Raw genomic sequence first — 15,104 nt, forward strand, 5'->3', positions numbered from 1 at the left:
TGGTTCCATGAATGTTCAAGTGTAATAAATTCATTTTGAGCAGTTGTTTTACAAAATATCTGCAAGCAGACGTAAAGATTGGCACGTGAGATAAGACACGGAATCTGCATAGTCTGTACAGACTTACCTAGTGATAAGATGTATTGTAAATTTGTCTAATGAATTATTAAGTTTCTAATCTCAAATTTTCCTGGAATGCTATTCATTTTCTCGAAAGATGGTGCAGATTTAGATTAAAAACAAAACGTGACACTCCTTAATAAATGATATTATCTCAATGGTCCAGAAAAAATGGCAGATTTTTGCACAGTAAAAGTAAGAAATCATTATTGCATGGTAAATGAGACTTGGTAAATAATAATATGGAAGAAAATATCAGCCTTTCGTCTTTTGTGTTGTTTGATATTCTAGTATGCTTATTCTTATTATATTATGATACTTTGTACGCAAACATGCTTTAGTATACATTAGAATGACACTTTTCTTATATGAATTAAACATTCTGTATGTTGTGATCAAATTGGTTAACCACACTTAGTGAAATTATATATATGTACATAATAATGCAAATAAAACAATTTTCAAACATCGAAGAATATGTAAAATATGTACTGCAAATATGTGTGCATATCCTTTATTAAACTTTATAGAAAATAAATTTCTAATTACCTCGGAGTCCCTTTATTTATATGAAATGTTAAATTCGGTAATATCTTTATAAATATTAATAATGCTTTTTGGAACCTACAATATTGATAAATCTTAATTTGAGCATCATATTTGAGATTTAAAACCATAAAAAATAATTTAACAGGATCTAGTATAACATTTTTTATTCTAATTAATGTAAAAAAGGAGTCATACTAATAATAAGCATGTATGTTTACGTGCAAACTATCGTGATAAAATAAGAATTAGCATGTTAGAATATCAAACAACGCAAAAGTTTAACTGGCAGATATACTCTTCCATAAAATTAAACTGTAAGTTAAATTAGAAACATTTCTGTTACATAACAGTAATTCAAGTTTTCAGTGGAATCTGGAAGGTTTTGCCTTTCACCTTAAAAAAGACTAAATGATTATAAACTCCTTATGTAGACTTTGGATATCACGAATGTCGTTTATTCGTGCAGTTCGCAAAAAATATAGTCGTACAAAAATAAACAAAGAGAGAAGAGTTTGAAAGAATGTTTTATAAAAATAAAACATGAACATGTATTTAAGATATGGTTTTGAGAAGTGTTATCCAAACAGCAAAAAGTTATCAAAAAGATTCTATCAAAGCTGAAGCTGGCATAGCCGATTAAAATACGAGAGGAAACAAGAAGAATCTATAAAAACATACCCGGACGAAGTGCTTTTTTTACTTCGGAGTTTTGTCATTACATTTAATGTTTATATCTATGATCATGAATCACTGCAAGATATGTTTCTCAATGAAACTATCGTGTTTCGGAAAGTGGACCTTACACTAACGTACTCATGTACATATTGATATATGCTTTATAAATATGTAATAAATAAGGAAATTTAGAAATCTATAAATTGAACACATCAAAAAGCATCAATATTATGAACACTGAACATAATCTAATGGGAGTGCCAGACAATGTCGAGATTTTTTTGTTGTTGTTGTCTTTTGGTATACACATGTGTTTCCGGAATCGTGAGCGTTATTGGTAGTCCCGTTTTATTGGGACAAAACTTATAAAAAAGTATTTTATAACTAAATATCTTCTCATGTTGATTAAGCTATTCATTTGAGAATTAATGAAAGTCAAAAATCAGTGTAAAATGGGAGGAAACACGTTTCACAGATCTCAGATATCTCAAATATCCAAGAAATTTAAACTAGAAAGTTTTATTTCCGATACTCCTTTAGATTATTTAATAGTTTGGACGGAAGTCAAACCGCTCTCACACGGACTTCGGTCGAAAAAAATCAGCTTATAAAATACATTATAACCAGAGACATGAAATAGATACTATTTATAGATCCCTGTTATAGCTTTGTTTGAAACATGTATATTTCATTTCTATCAGGTTTGTATGAACTATGTCTGTTGTTGTATCGTCTGTTATTGTCTGAACTTATATCTCTGAATGATCTCCCTTGACCCGCGTAATAATCATCCACATCCGGGCTCCTATCACTATTCGTTCTGCTTCGATTTCGACCGTAGTTGTCTCCTACGCCGTTATAGTTCGTTGAAACGGGATGTAAATTAGAACTTAGAATGTGAGACTCGGTTCCTCTATAGCTGGAATTTCGCGGGTATTGTATTGGTGAATATTTATTTCTATTTTCACTATTATTTCGGTATATTCTATCGTGAGGAATGTCAATATCTGTTGGTCGTCTGTCCTTTCGTTTGCTCATTTTTTCTTTCCTTTCACGGGCTACATTTTTCTTGCTTTGGTTATGTTTCATATATTGACCTCTTGACCTTTCATTATTTATCGACATAAATTGAGTTTCCTCCAATGATCCAGACCCTGTGGACAAATCTGGATCATAAGACCTTGACCTATACGAATGTTTTGATTTCGAGTTTGGTCTTTTTTGATTCCCTACGTTTTCAATTGGAGTCCTTGGTAGACCGGGAGAATTGTTGACACCATTGCTTATCAATCTATTTTGGGAACTATAAAGATACGGCGACCTTTGTTCAAAATCGCCTTCACTACTACTGTTCAACATTTTGGGTACGTGATCGCGTATGGATGAATGCCAGGAACTACTACTTCCGTGACGGCGATGTTCTTGCGCATGCGTATTTTTATCATTTAGCCGAGATGTTGAAACAGAGCGTCTCTCTGAGTTTCGGGATTTTCTGGCTATTAGGTTTGCATTATTCTGAGAATAGTTAAAATCCGTGGCGTCAGGATCGTACCAACTGTTGTATCGACTGGGACGTAACTCAAACGAACGCCTATAAGCAGGGTTGTCAAAAACAACTGGAGGGGATCGGGTGAAGTCTCCGGACCGTCGGAATAATGATGAGCCGCTATTCCTCTTGCTTGCAGGAGAATCCTAAAAAACAACAAAAAAAAACACGAGTGATTCGGTGAAAAATATACATTATTTAGCTTTTGCTTTTCTTAAAAATATTCGTACATGATACCTACAAGTAAAAACTGAATTTTGACTGCAGATGTTATACTTAGAAAAAGTGAATTCATGCTGCAAGGGTTTCAAACCCTTTAAGGTAGGTAGGTTCAAAGCAATTAGTCAGTTGGCTTCTCTTTTACAATATTTGAGTTTAAAAACTTTAGAATGAAAGCCTCAACCTTTTCACGGTGTTGAATAATTGAAATAACGGTCATTCACCACTAAATTAAAACTAGTTGATACGACATATAAATGATAGTGTCAAATACTTATATCACTGAGATTAAAATACAAACCCCTATGTCAACACTATCGTACAAATCGACATCAGGCATGTCTCCAAAGCGGCTCCTTGATTGTGAACGGCTTCGCGTCTGAGATTGTCTCCCTTTACGGAATAATCTGAAACAAAAATGAGAATCTGTGAGTGCACCAGTCAATAAATCAATGAAAAATTCCTTCCTCCACCACGGAGATATAGCGGGAAACTTTGCTTTTGGAATCATTATACCCTCGGTAAAAGTTCATCCCCACGTGGAAAGCCGCTGAATGCCCCCGCACTGCAAATCAAAAATATTTCCTACTACTTTAACGACAAAAATTACGGTATTAACACAAGTAACTCAGAGATCTTGCTCACAGATTCTAGTATGAAAAAAAAAGATTTTCTATCAAATACGAAAAAGACCGTAAGTACATGCAAAAGTCTTTTGAATATGTGGCAAATTCACAGATATAAAGATATGTGGCAAATTCACAGATATAAAGATATGTGGCAAATTCACAGATATAAAGATATGTGGCAAATTCACAGGTATAAAGATATGTGGCAAATTCACAGATATAAAGATATGTGGCAAATTCACAGATATAAAGATATAAATGATATACGACCACTAGTGCGTTCGATGTGGTCCAGTGTTTACATTTTGTAACTTAAAACCATGGATCGCGGGTTCAAACCTCTGCAACCCAAATTACACTGGATAAAAATAATCTTGAGTCACGTTTCATGGTGCTTTTAATTTTGCACATTAAAGAACAAGTTGTTTCTTCGGTTAAGCTTTACCCCAAAAATTAAAAAACATACTATATGTATTATTCTTCTGAATTTTGGTTTTATATTGGCGACTATGAATAAACGCATATCTTACATGTTATAATGAAAGTTGTTACGTAAATGATTATGACCACTTACACGTAAATTTCATTACATTACGACATATTAACAAGATTTGACAGTTTCTACCCGTACACCGACTGTCCTAAGCCAATCAGAATGAAGAATTTAATACCATATGATTACAAAATGGACGACGAAAGACCTCACAAATGGGCGCCTACGGGGTACACCATCCGCCATGCTGTTGTCGGGTTACCTTAAGAACTGAAATACATATACTATTTTCATGTACGATGCTCGGAACCAGTGGGCTCCTGTCAGGTAAACAATATCCGGAATATTTCCTAAAAGAATCCTAGAAGAATTCCTGAAGAATCTTATGTTCAGAAAGGAGTCTATTTCACGGAAAAAATCAAATATCCGGCTAAATGGCAATACCTAGCTTTTTTGGAAAAACTAATAGTTGTTGTATTTTTTTTTAGGTTAACAAATTTATTTTCTTAAATATTGCAGAAGATGAACTGTGAATATGATCTGTTCTGTTTACCTCTGTATTCATAAGTAAAGCGATTGATACGTGTCGTTTTCGTACAGGCCAATTTGTACTTTTAGAAGTGTTTTTGAATTAATCTTCTTTTACTTTTTATGCATTTTATCACTTTGATAAAATTGAAATTTGGGGGAAAACAGCGTGACGTGAATATATTTAATATACTTGAAAACGTTTTTGCTTCTTTATGTTCAGCGTATTTTTGTTGTATTTTTTTATAAAAAAATAACATCCGTGTAAAGTAAATATGCATAAATTGCGACAAGTAAGTAAAAAGGCAGTAGCGTCATATCTTTATTTATCTCATAAAAAGTTTATCTTAAATTCAGATTGAACGCACCTTTTAAGTTCATGCCACATTGTGAATCACTGTGTGTATTTTCCGCTCCCTTATTTCCACTTTCTGATATCCACTTCCTGATTTCAACTTCCTAATTTCCTATTACTAATTTTGTTAAGACACATTAGGAATTACAATTTTACATCCTTGTCGGTTTGCCATTTATCAAGAACTACATATATTTTTTTATCTTTTTCTGAATTGTTAAAGTTTTCTTATTGCTATCCTTTTTTACTTCAGCAATTTATGCTATGCTCAGATCTTTGTGCATTTATCGTCTGCAAACTTTGAACCATAAATAAATATTAATATGTATCCTAAAAACAATACAATAAGTTCGAAATAATCACGATAAAAATAGAACGCTAAACACTGAGGGGTTTCTTTTTTAGACACAGAACGCTCCACAAATCCGGGTCATCGGACGCATAAATTGTCATTTCGGTCATTATTCGGTAATTATCGGTAATTATTCTTACAAGTACACCGTCTTGTAACCCTTGAACGTAAATGACTCAATAAACGTTTTAATATTCGGCCAGGGCGTTTAGTCCGTAACATCAATATATCTGTCAAAAAAGTAAACTAAGGTGGTAAAAGTAGAAGAGCGGACTTGTTTGTTTTTATTTACAGCTACTTATTATACACGATCGATTGTCAATCATTACAAGAAATATTGTCATTAAGGTGTCAAATAACTAAAACAAAAGTGCATTGTTTAAGTTCATTTTATCGTTATAGCAACAAATGGGCTGACTATAGGTACGTATAGGTATTTCTTTAAACATTTCAATAGCCCAAGTCCAAAGAATATTCAAGAATTTTTTTAATTTTCCATTCATTCATTCATTCATTCATTCATTCATTCATTCATTCATTCATTCATTAAGTTCATTTCTTTCTTTCTTTATTTATTTCTTTTTTTTTCTAATTCCACCAACCTCAAAGCTCTTTTATGAGTGGCTGCGTGGCCGAATGGTAATCTAAGGATTGCTCGCCGCGTGGATTCAAACCCCTTCAGAAACAAGCCGTTGTCTCTATGAGCATGAAACACATTGCTTGGTAATGGTTGGTTCCAGGAAAGATTCGAAAATGTTTCAATAAGCTTATAGCTTACCACACTATCGAACTTATATAAAATTAATTACTATAAACTAACCTTAAAAACTTTGATATCACTGTTTCTGCTCTCTTCAGTGAAGATAATTAAATACTATTAGAGTGAGTTGCTTTAAGGATGAATGAATTAGATTTTCACATCGATTATAATAAAGTATGTAAATCAATTGCAAGTTGTAGCAACTTGTGTAATAAACTTTAAATTCCGAAGAATAGTGAGGAGATAATAATATGTATATATATATGTCAGGGAGTCAAGAGGTCAGCTGTTAAATTTTTGTATGTCCTTAAGGTTTATGTTTATGCAGAGATTTCTTTGGGGTTTTTTTTCTTTTTTATTTTCTATACAGGACAAATTATTACACAATTGAGCAGATCTTAAGGCTACAGAAGAATACATGCCTGTCCAGCCCTTGACCATAAAAATAATACTTTGTACGAGTATAACGCTGTCACAGTAACATCATTTTTTTAAAGTGAAAAAAATGAAAGGAAGAACAAAATAAATTAATAATAATAATAATAAATAAAATAATAATAATAATTTAATAATAATAATAAATATAACAAAAAATGAATTTAACTTTGAATCGATAAAATTTATCGTCAGTAATGTACCAGTATTTTATTCTTATTCACCGTAACAATTATAAAATGTGGATGTAGTAAAACATGTAATGATATATATTTACAGACAAGTATATAGAAGGCGCAACATGTATTCCATATCTATGGAGATTTTCAGCACACCTATCTAGATAAGAGGCCAAATATATATGTACAGCTAGGCAAATGGTTCGTCTTATCACCACGTCAGGTGCTGGTCAACTTAATATAATTTATTGCATACCGAAAGATAATTATCATAATTATTGTTATTTATTACTGACCCTGTCTGATATAAAACGAGTACATTAATATGAGCCGCGTCATGACAAAACCAACATAATGGGTTTGCGACCAGCATGGATCCAGACCAGCCTGCGCATCCGCACAGCCTGATCAGGATCCATGCTGTTCGCTTACAAACCCTATAGCAAATAGAGAAACTGATAGCGAACAGCATGGATCCTGATCAGACTGCGCGGATGCGCAGGCTGGTCTGGATCCATGCTGGTCGCAAACCCATTATGTTGGTTTTGTCGTGACGCGGCTCAATTATGATCTATTTTACCATGTTTCGATGTCACTGCGACTGAGGTGATAATCATGGGGAATAAAAATGTTATATTGTTTCATTGTGATGTAAAGACAACATGTAAAGCAAAGAAAAGAAAACATAGAAAATATTTAAAGGCCCATTAAGCCTTATAAATGTTATAATTTTAATTTTTCAAAAGGTTTTCATTTTTGTTGTCCTGTTACATTTTTCAGAAAGCTACTTTTTGGTCATATTTCTGAGCCATCTTTTGTTTATTTGGCGTTTTTGGGACTTTGTAAATTATAGTAAATTAGTATTTTATATGGAAGTCAAAATACACATTGTTTACATTTTTCTACCTTATTGTCACAATTTATTTCACATTCAACATTATTTTATTCAGATAATGGGTATCTCGCATGTTATAAATCAATTTTCACAACATTTTTTCACACTTATTTTCTTTTTCTGCATAATGAAAAATACATTTATTCATTACCGAGGCATAATGTGCCTTTAAGAAATAAAAGTGTTTTTTTTAAAATGATGCCTCATAAATAAATGATGATAGCTATCAGCTATATGTTCATGCATGACTCAGCATGTTCAAAATCGGCAACTGACAACACTTCATACTGACACACTTCATAATTATGACGAAATTAACATGATAGTAAGCAGGCGACAATAAGACGATGTTAATCAGACGACAATTGAATCAGACGACTTGAAGATTTGAACTTATTTACTCACACACCGAAAGTACATAAGCGCGTGGTTAACGATTTGGAATATTGCCGAACTTCGGGCAGATGTTTTTATCATCTGCTTTTACTGCTCCGTTTATCTCTTGAAAGATATCATTTAAATCGAAAACATGATAACTCATAAAAATCTGTTAAAAGGTTCTTAGCTAAAAGTACGATTTTCAAGAGAATGTCTGTCTTAATTAATGTGTAACCATTGACTGAAAGTTAGTCCTAGTTGGCTTAACGTTGATAACGCTTGAAAAAAAATGTGGCTTTTTAATTACTACAACAAACTTTTGCGTTTGTTTCCTGTGGTTAATTGCGGTGTACTGATGGGTAAATAGGTAAATGATAGCTCGATCATGACGCCAAATTTGACGTCACTTTACTGAATAGTAGGCAATTGGGGTCAGATAAGATTGTGGCATAATTGTCACTTCGTTAAAAAATCCTTTTAGCCAGTTCATAAACGACTAAAAATTCACAGTTGAAAGTGCATATACATGTAGTTTGCCAACAGAAGTGTTGAACGTTATTGAATTGGAAAAAAGAAAGAAAAGAAAACCATCAACTTACGTTGCAAGGGCAATGAATAGTAAACACAGTAGACAAAGGCAAACCGCTCCTGTCCCGATTCCAATTATACAAATCGTATTACACCCAGCTGAACTTACTGATTCCTTTACTGCAGCTTCCGTTACGTTTGGTAACGTAACGTTTTCACTTTCAATTGTCGTATTCAAATAAACTTCCGTCGTCTGGACAGTTGACGTCGAACCATTTGTTGAAGTTCTATTTATATCGGAAGTGTTTGTCGTGTCCGTTACAGTAACGTTTAATGTTGTGACGTTTGATGATTCTGTTACAGTTTCTCTTGTGGTTGGATGTTTATCAGTTGTACTTGGTTCTGGTGTTGTTGTTGTAGTAGTGGTTGTTGTTGTTGTTGAGGTAGTTGTCGTCGTAGGAATATCTATGGAACATTTTTTTCGGATCTCCTCTGTTACATCCGCTGTAAGATTGTTCACCCGCGCTTGATTTATGAATATTTCGTACACATTATCCACGAAAAAGGGCGGACACGGTGCATGTTCTATTGTAGGCTTGAACCAAGATCCCATCTCCTCAGAATCAGATGCAACACATAGTCCGGTTGAGTCCGGTTGAACCGATTAGTTCTATCTCATTCACTTACGTCTGCAACAAATAAAATAAAAACCAATTCTATAAGAAAATGTATAAATCAGGATCATATAGTATACACCATTAAACGTATTAATTTATAACCTTACTATCTTTAATTTGTATGAATTCTTAAACACTTCTTTGAAAAGAAGATAACGTAATCATTAGATTAAATATATAGCGTGTGTCTGATTATATTGATATAGAAATATCCTTCAAAAATTATAGAAAATCGGTGAAATTTTAAGAACTATTTCTTTGTATTGTTAATACACGTTTTAGCAAAATTTCTGCAAAAATAAATCAGCATTTCTTTTAAAATTTTAACTGAAAAAGTGTCATGCAAAATTTAACCAAATTTAACTGAAAAAAGTGTCATGCCAATAATCTTGAGAATCTGTTTTTCATGCCACTTGATGTATAAAAACCAAAACTATGGCAGCCGATCTTCGCCATTAAGTTTTAACATACTGACGCAAACAGCTTTCGTAGTCATGGCGCGATATTTTGAAGTGAGTTTTTCATTTTTGATCTTAATTTCTTAATCTGAAAATTATCTTAGTTGTTTTTGTTAATGTGTATATCTTCTCTTTTTTTTTCAAAAAATATAAATGTTTTTAAGTATTTCTTTTATTTTGGAGTCGTTGGGGGAGGGGGCGAGGAATGGTTATATTGCTGCTCCCAATCATTTAACTACAGTATCGTATTGCTCTATATACCGTACAGTACCGTACTGATTATTCTAACTTGTTATCTCTGTATCGAAAATAATAACTGAGCATGCATAGGCATGTAAATCTTTTAAATATTCTCAATGTTTTCTAATGTATCAATGTATGCATGTACATGAATACATATAATTATGTAAATTGAATTATAAAGCTTGTCATATGAGTTGTTGCTTGCACGTGCACCTTTACTTGCACGTGCATGTTTACATTTTTATACATGTATATACCATAAATCAAATACAGTTGACATTCTATGATAGCGTGTTTGCGCATTGTTCTTTTTAATTTTTTAGGACGAAGATCGGATAGGGGTATTATGTCCTTTTCAAATTTCAATTTTTACCACCTTGGCTTCAATATTGTCTTTTGAAGGACATGTCGGATGATGTTCGGGGTTCGTACTAACTGTATCTGAAAAGAAGGATGGACCTTTGTTTAGCATGGATAAACGAACGCCTTTATCACGTGCTTTGTTTGTGGACTGAGCCCCGTTTGTTTATTTATCATCAATAGATAGTTCGCAATTTTTACAATATAGGGTTAACGCACGTTTTTCCGTGTAATATAACGTCTGCAGAGTCCCGAGGAACGGTAGGGCGAGGGCTTCAACAGTTCCGAGGGACTCTGCATGCAGACTTTATAACACGAAATAAACGTGCGTTGACGCTATTATAGCATAAAATTTTCAAACAGATTCATGATGTATAGTTTATACAAAACACAATTACATTAAATTCTTGTGCTTGGACGGTATTTATCCAATTCTATGTTTTACGTATGCGTTTCATTTTTCCGGGGCCAACAACTTGGAAAATTCTGGGAACCGAACGAAATTTTGAATTTTAATTGATTTAACAAAGCTTGGCCTTTGGAGATTAATTATCTCAAGAAAAAAAAGTTACATTACTCTACCCTCTACCCAAGACAAAACATGACCCTCAGAAATTCTTAGAGTGATTTCAGATTGACGGTAGATAAGATCAGTGACATCAGAATCGGTTTTTTTTTTTTCAAGCAAATAAGTTAATTAAAAAATCAGGCACTAAGCATTATTCTTTCAAAGAAATATAAAGAGCATTTATCAACATTAACATAAATAAAAAACATATATTAATTTTGTGTTATTTAGTTTTGTAAGTTAATCGGAGTGTTAAACTGAATGACAAGTAGATTCTACTGTATTTGTTTACATTGACAACTGTCCGTTTCTTAGAAAGGGCGACAACCAAGATTAGCACCGATGTATATACGCCGTTTTTCCGGCATAGTTACTTGAATATGCGACTGAGGCCCTCGAATCAATAAATTTCAATATAACAAAAGCGCATGACTCTTTGGCAAACAGGCCAAATCGTCATTTTTTGTTTGTTTGTTTACTGGGCCCTGTATGTATTGCGCATAGGTGAAACCGGGCTATAACAGGCTGTGACTAAAAAAAGGATTGGAGCACCACACTAAATACCGTATTCCGGTATATACCGGACAAGGCGCTTGAATGATAAAATGCTAAAATCTTGTCTTTTTACCCAACGGAATGAACTTTAACAGGTCTAATTCATCTTTTCACACCGAATCAAGTACAATAATCAAGGAAAAATGTAAAATTCGGCGAAAAAAACGATATTTGTCTATTTTGTGATCATGATTTCTGCAAGCGTCTAGAGGTACTACTCCAATCCTGTATTGAGCTAAAATCATAACAAGAGCGCATGACTATGTTAACACATGGTTTTGGTCCCGTTATAACATGGGCAAAAGAGGGAAAAATAGCCGATTTTATGCTATAATAATTTTTAACCTCCCTTGCCTAAAGTGGCAGCCATGTTTTGGGGCCAATATTCTATATTATATAAATGACAAAATATAGAGGAAAAAAGCAATATAAACAGCTGATGTAGGAGAATTGTGAAGCTTTTTACATGTATGAAGGGCGTTATTTTATATAAAGATTTTATCGGTTAAGGACATAAATATTAGAGATTTTATATTTTAAGATTATAAGCATACTGTAAACATAATAATTATTATATGGTTTCAAAAAATAACAGTTATGAGAGATAATACACGCTTTGTGAAAAGCTCCGTTTGTAAAGCATTTAAAAATATCTAAATCACGTGAATCAGGTCTGGAATATAAGTGAGCCAAAAAAACAACTGTTGTAGCACTTCGGTATATACCGGACAAGGCCCTTGAATGATTAAATGCTAAACCACAACGGAATGAATTTTAAAACGTCTAATCCCCGATTTATATATGATTATGAAAGAAAAATGTAAGAATCGGTGAAAAAGGGGATATTTTTCTACTTTGTGATCATGATTTCTGTAAGCGTCTAGGAGTACTGCTCCAACACTGAAGTGAGTTTAATCCCTTGAAACTTAACTATTGAAGGAAAGGGCCGAAACGTTGCGATTGCAAGACGTGACGTTGTTTAGCACCCATCCTATGGTTTATTCATTAAATGACCGCTCCCGTATTTAATAGTTTCTAAATTTGTATCATTTTTGAACCCGGATTGCATACCCAATATGTATTTGTAGCATGCAAATAAAGATAAATTATGATATGGTAAGTGTTTCACTGAAAAAGTAACGTGATACATTAATGACTACCGTCATTATTGCATCTGAAATAGAATACACCATGCGGTACCGGTACTTCTGTCATTTTTGGTGTTGATTTGCAATTTACTGTGTTTTTATTACAATTTATTACAGTTTGCACACAATGACGGGTGTGTTAAATAGTGTTTATATATGGACACACCCGGTTAAAATTACGAAATATTTGTCTTGTATAATTATCATGTCACAAAAATGATGTACTTAAACAGGAAGTGTATAATACCACAACATTTAGTTTTAACTACGACCCCACCAGCGGGGAGTAACGGGGACTCCCCCAGCGAGAAAAAAACGCGATATGCGGCGAATATCTCGTGCGCACAAGTTCATTAAGTCGTGCGCACGAGTTACTATGTCGTGAGCACTAGATAAATAAGTCATGTGCACGAGTTACTATGTACTGCGCACGAGATAATTAGCCAATCAGAGTATACTTTACATACAAGAATTTTGTTATTTAAAAAAATGGCTGAAGGCAGAAACGATTTTATTCTATAATGTTTTAATGCAGGATTAATGTATGAAGAAATTCGTCTTCTTTGAAGCGTTTAGGTCAGTACGGTGGCACAGAGGTGACATGTGCATGTTTTCATTTATCTCTTTGCGTATGAGTTAATATGTGGTGCGCATGAGTAGATATGTGGTGCGCGCGAGTTACTATGTGGTGCGTTCGAGTTACTATGAGGTGTGCACGAGTATAGCATGCTTATACCTACGGTAGCACAGAAGTGACATGTGTATTGTTTTTATATATCTTATTGATCCTTAGCAAGAAACAGTTTTAACATGATCAGGCTGTTTCCAAAAAATCATATGTCATATTGTCTGTTCCATGTCTCACTGATATGGTACAATATTATATATTCAACCTCACAAGGTTCAAGGAAAGTGAAGAAACGAGTTGTTAAAATGATCATACTGTATAAGATGAAATATGTGAATGATTTATCTAATAATAACAACAGAGATGTTATTAATTATACCCATTGTATATGAGCCGCGTCACGACAAAACCAACATAATGGGTTTGCGACCAGCATGGATCCAGACCAGCCTGCGCATGCGCGCAGTCTGATCAGGAGCAATGCTGTTCGCTATCAGTTTCTCTACTTGCAATAGGGTTTGTAAGCGAACAGCATGGATCCTGATCAGACTGCGCGGATGCGCAGGCTGGTCTGGATCCATGCTGGTCGCAAACCCATTATGTTGGTTTTGTCGTGACGCGGCTCAAATATTAATCAATCCATACATGAAAACAGTGCCTTAATTCCTCGCAAGAATATTGGCTGTAAATAATATTTGTTATCCGTTACAGTATATTAGCAATGAAATGCAAGCACGTGCAAGAAGCGTGACTGACACGTTCATGTTGCATACCGCGCATTAATACAACGTCCAGCGTTGTTTCTGCCAATGACATATGGTTATTTCATTTTTTTGATTTAGTTGCAGTGCACCTGTTTTATTTCTTATTGTTATTAGAGAAAACATAAAGAAACTAAACATCAGGAAAAGAAATAGAAACATTCTTAATGTGATAGAGTTTCAAACTAAATTTGATGAAGTTAATACAGTCTTTTGGTATCACATATTTATTTAGAAATCTGTGACATGACATCCAAAGTCACGTGAACGCTTACAATACGGAGAGTGGCGGAATCTACCGGTATTTCACGAATCTATGATAAATGTATAATTAATTACTAGACTCAGCCAATAGATGTTCTGTATATTTCTAAAAGCGTCTTCCGGTTATTTTTTCTTCAAATATCATTAAACGAGAAAGAAACTTTCTCAGACAAAAAATACAGTCAAACCTGTGAAAGACCACCTTAGAATAAAAAGTATATTGTAAATAAAGGTTACTCTTCAAAACTCTTCAAAAGATTAAATCTAACAGAGTAACCTCAAAATAAAGACCACTTGGCCATAAAGGCCATGTTCGGTCTCTCCTTTGGATGCTCTTTGTTCACAAGTTTTACTGTATGCAGTCAAGTTTTCATTTTCAAGTTTTCCAGAAACAGGATCCTAGGCAGTTGTGAATGAAAACTATTTCACCAACTCAATTACTTTGTAACATGGCCAAAACAAATTATATAACATTACTGCTTTGTAATCAATCACTGAAAATATTTTCTTCTGCTGACAGGGATACGGCGGAAAATAAATATTGAAGGTTTTCTCCCAAAGTTTTAGTTATTTTTGCTCAACGTTTTGTAAAATGGAAAAAAGAATCTGTTTTTAGAAACAGCTGTTACTGTAAGTAAACCAAGTCAATCAAAGGGTTATCTGAGACTTAATGTAAGATTGAGTTATTCGCGTGAAATTGCCAATAAAATGATAAAAGACTGTACACGCGGCTTTCTTAAAAGCTAGATTCGATTTCTTGTTTTTACAAAAAAAGTCAATATCTTCTGTGATGGTGGTATA

General features: G+C 33.6%; 1 protein-coding gene across 2 annotated transcripts; it reads right to left on the bottom strand.

Annotated features, from left to right (window-relative positions):
- Window positions 1-1,175: 1,175 nt before the first annotated feature.
- LOC132734057 (homeobox protein 2-like) lies at window positions 1,176-9,365 on the bottom strand. Of its 2 annotated transcripts, none has more exons than XM_060720753.1 (3): window positions 8,713-9,365; window positions 3,411-3,516; window positions 1,176-3,036 (listed from the first exon to the last, which is right to left on the bottom strand). In XM_060720753.1, exons 1-3 carry the CDS (start codon window positions 9,252-9,254, stop codon window positions 2,005-2,007), a joined length of 1,680 nt encoding a protein of 559 aa, XP_060576736.1. In that variant the 5' UTR covers window positions 9,255-9,365; the 3' UTR covers window positions 1,176-2,004. The 2 variants fall into 2 exon arrangements, with proteins under 2 accessions (XP_060576736.1, XP_060576737.1); XM_060720754.1 differs by lacking the exon at window positions 8,713-9,365 and adding an exon at window positions 5,128-5,906.
- Window positions 9,366-15,104: the final 5,739 nt, after the last annotated feature.

Source organism: Ruditapes philippinarum, unplaced genomic scaffold (assembly GCF_026571515.1).
Source record: "Ruditapes philippinarum isolate M1 unplaced genomic scaffold, ASM2657151v2 ctg4347_1_1_1_1, whole genome shotgun sequence".
Classification (NCBI taxonomy): Eukaryota; Metazoa; Mollusca; class Bivalvia; order Venerida; family Veneridae; genus Ruditapes; species Ruditapes philippinarum.